Source organism: Austrofundulus limnaeus, unplaced genomic scaffold (assembly GCF_001266775.1).
Source record: "Austrofundulus limnaeus strain Quisiro unplaced genomic scaffold, Austrofundulus_limnaeus-1.0 Scaffold43, whole genome shotgun sequence".
Classification (NCBI taxonomy): domain Eukaryota; kingdom Metazoa; phylum Chordata; class Actinopteri; order Cyprinodontiformes; family Rivulidae; genus Austrofundulus; species Austrofundulus limnaeus.
The window spans coordinates 1,051,300-1,055,493 of record NW_013952445.1 but is presented as its reverse complement, the minus strand read 5'-3'; the positions used below and the strand labels follow the sequence as shown (position 1 = coordinate 1,055,493).

General features: G+C 38.5%; 1 protein-coding gene across 1 annotated transcript in view; it reads left to right on the top strand.

Moving 5' to 3' along the window:
* Window positions 1–4,194, top strand: part of LOC106516972 (rho-related GTP-binding protein RhoN) — a 36,292-nt gene that overhangs the window by 24,269 nt on the left and 7,829 nt on the right. The window contains exon 3 of the mRNA XM_014007605.1: window positions 1,931–2,040. Coding sequence (XP_013863059.1) covers window positions 1,931–2,040 — 110 coding nt within the window. The remainder of the gene's footprint in view (window positions 1–1,930; window positions 2,041–4,194) is intronic.

Genomic DNA, 4,194 nt, shown 5'->3' with positions numbered 1-4,194 from the left:
CATTTTATTATAGTCATTTTATCTAATATTTCCTTTTATATGCATCATTTCACCAGGCTCCCTGTTTTGTTCTTGTTTACAATAAAGCTTTTGTTAAAAAAGGCCACTCAACAGTCACATACATAAATACAAAATAAAGATACAGTGCTTTTTAACTTTATTATAAACAAAGAAATGTGCAGTTTGTTCAATACAGAGCACTTGTGAGCTGAACAGGATGTAAATTTGAGCCTCTCTACAATGTAGCTTGGGTGTGAACGATAATTTTCCTCAAAATACGATAATTTTGAGCTGCTGATACGATAATTCAACATTTCCCATCTGGCAACRCTGTCTTTGACCCTCTTGACCTAATCAGCAACACAAATCATACGTTGATCTCATTTGCTTTCAAGTACAAAGAGCTTTTGGTGAAAGGCGTGGTCATGGCGGTGCGGCAGACTTAGACATCACRCCGCTGACATACGTTTGGCTCTAAAGTCCTCATATTTCAACCAATCTGCACCCGATTCACTATGGTCGATCCTAATACACCCCACTACTGGYATGCAGTCCACATTTTGCAGGGCGAGGCCTAATTAGGCATAAAGCCGTTGACAAACGGTTGGCTCTAAATCACACAAGCATGATCTGATCTAAACCAAATTTTGTGTGCTTCACAAAGGAGACCTGCTCAACACGTTTGTGTAGTAGTTTGACAAGACCCACTTTAGCCCCCTGTCCRTCCGTTAGTCCATCTGCCTGCTCACCTTATGAGATTATTTAAGTAATGATGGCCCATGATGATTCCAACAAAACTGCTGACAGTTGGTCACTACTGAATGGCGACTGGGGACGTCAGCGGCGGTTGTCGTTGACTTCTATCTTGTTTGTATGGATGTGATAAAATTAAACAGGAAAAAAAATGTTTGTATTAAAACCTTTAACAAAATCCCATGAAGACAGGGCCTTAAAGGCAGAAAAAATGGCAGGAAAGCACTGATAGTAAAAACAAATAAAATGAATTAAAATTATATCTACTGAGGAAGGTAATGAATAAATATGCAGGTGTGCTGACTGAAGAATTAATCAAAAGCAGGAAGTAGACTGAACTGAAAGTAGGAGAAAAACTGGTTTCCTCTCATAGTTTAAAAACACGCATGTTAAGTTAAATAGTGAATTTCAATTTACTGAAAATGTGCATTGTTGTTTTTTGTCAACACTGCATCTGTACTTGTTTAACAATCCTGACAAATATTTAATAGGTTTAATAAGCACTTAATTGAAGGAATACATATTACAGCTTTCTTTCATGCCAGACCCACACATTATTGCTCTTTTGTCTTCTACTTAGGATGATAATTTCTTGTATTTTTCTCCCTTTTTTATTTTGCAAATAGCCTGAAAGTGTTCTTGTTAATTGAGTTCTGTTGCATTCATGGGAATCCATTGTTGAACACATTTTTGTTACGTTGCCAAAGCTCTGTGTTGCTGGTGACAAAAGCACTTAGTGCAGACAATAAGGGGGAAAAAATGCAAAGGGAATGTTTTCCTCTCTGGACAGGAATGTGTCTCTTTGCCCTGGTCACAATGCTCGATTCAGTCTGGGCCCCCAACAATACCAAAAAAAAAAAAAAAAGTGCCACATTGAAATACCAGGTGACGCTTTGTGAGCCACTCATTATATCACTGTCACATGTCCATCTTTTGGTTTATTCAGTATGGTCAGCTGCAGATCAGGGGTTGTAGACGAAGTCCCTCTGCTGTTTTCAAAAGCAATAAATCATATTCAGTCATCTGCAAGGGGGTGGGGGGGGGTGTATGGTAAATTATATTTGATCACAGCTGCTACTTCAGAAGATTTTCACTCTGAGTGAAAACGGTAACTCTTCAAACCCATGAAAGTACTCACAGTCCATCTGTTAAAGTCTCTGCGTTTCTCACCTTCCAGGTTCAGCCTACTATGACAACGTGCGACCGTTAGCGTACCCCGACTCCGACGCTGTGCTCATCTGCTTCGACATCAGCCGCCCGGAAACGCTGGACAGTGTGGTGAAAAAGGTCAGTGCCACGTTAACAGAAGTGAGAATGTTGCATTTTTTTCCCATCATGTTGCTTATTGGGAAACTGTAAATGAATTTACCGGAATACAAAAACAATGGTCATATTCAGTATGCAGTTTGAAGAAGTTACTGAATGGGCATTTGTGTTTATTTGTTTACTGACATCGGCCAAAATTACATAACTGTAGGATTTTTTTTTTTACAAAATCGGTATTCATAGGGCACAATATTAATAATGAACTTTGACCCATCATTCACTGTTCCCATTTTAATTTTATTTTTTCCATAAGCTTCCATACTTCTGCTATTTCAGCCATTTAAATCCAAAACATTTAGCTTATTCGGCTATGACATTTGGTTTTTGTAACTTTTATACATTTTGAAGCCTTTTCTTTTAATTTACAATATTTTTCTACATGAACATTTTCTACAGCATTCTTGCACTTTATCTTTTGCTTCTTTAAGCATTTATTCAGCCTTTTGCTGCTTTTAGCTGCCATTTTGCTAATTCCATCTTCCAATTGCCCTTTTAATACGTTTGTCCTTTTGTACTTTCAGGTATTATTTTGCTGCTAATTACAAGGATTTCGCTACTTTTAGCATCTAGATAACATTTTAGTACTTTTAGCCAGCATTTTGCTGATATTTTAGCTGGCGTTTCACTACTTTTAGCTCGTGTTCTTCTTTTGATGTCAACAATTCAGTTTCAGCATCTTCAAACTAAGATTTCACACACAAAAAAGCAATAACTATAAAATAAATGCTGCTCCTGGAGGACAATATTACAGAATTATAGCTATATTGTTAAGATCAGTCTTCAGATAAAATCGATTTAAAACACATTTAATGACAAATAAAAGCTTTATCATTATCTTAGTGTTTATTTTGGTTCCAGTGGCATACATTTTTCTTTATTGTTGAAATCTAAATTTGACCAACCCTTTTCTAAACGCTGGTGATTGAACGAGCTGGGTTGCAAAGTTTGACCTCGTTTTTTATTTTAGTCACATTCCTGCCATCATTCATCAAAGGCATCATCAATACGAGACAAAACACTTATATTTCATGGTGGCCAAGTTCTCACACCTACGGGGGGGGTCCAACTGAGAGGTGCGCTGACCTTTAACCTTATCAAATGACCCCAGAAACGATGGTGAATGTACTGATTTAACAATGCATGCACCGAATGCCAATGTGACACGTAGAGGAGTTACTTTATTCGACATCTAAAAGGCAAAGCAAAAGAAATGAATCCTCTTGTAACCTCTTAAGTATCTAATTTTGGCGTTTAGTGTGCTGTCACATCTCGTGGCCTTTCTCTTTGCTTTGGACCTGATTTCCATCTGCAGGCTTTCATCCTCAAATAACACCCCTGCAGTACGACTTTCTGTTCGACCATTTCTGACAGCTTTCAGCCTAATCAATGTTTGCACCCTCCAATTTTCCCTTTAGAGCTCCTATTCTGTCTCGGTGTGTTGCTCAGCTACAAAAATACCCCTTGACTCTTTATCCTTTCCTTTTGTCGGCCTTGTTTTCCTTCACAATCTCTTCATCAGTCTGTATCTCTCATGCGAGGATGTCTGGATATCTCACTCAGTGTGAAATGTTATCCCAGTGTACACCAAGCTACGACACGCTTTTTAACTTTTGAAAAGCCTGTCATGACTTTCATTGTTTTTCATTAGTAGTTTTTGTGACTAAAAATATTGTTTTTCTAGTTTGTTTGTTCACCTGAATCATTATCTGAAGTACGGCTAAAACTAGGCTTTGCTTTTTTCCCAGTATTTCTTACAAAAACTTAATGTTATGCATATAACTACTGTTCCCTGAAGGAAAGGAACGAGGTACAACACATCATGTATGGGAAACCATGTCCTGCGTGTCCTGGCTGAAGCTACCTCTAATCACGCCTTTAGGCAGGTGACGTGATGACGACAGATGTCAGGCTCCGCCTGCACATATAAATATTGTCGCATCACCGTCACTCCTCAGTTCGGTAACTGCTCTTCACCGAGCCCAGCTGTGCAGCGGGGCCACCATGTGTTGTACCTCGTTCCTTTCCTTCAGGGAACAGTAGTTATATGCACAACATTACGTTCCCTTCCAGTCAATTCACTCGGTACAACACATCATGTATGGGACATATATAAAC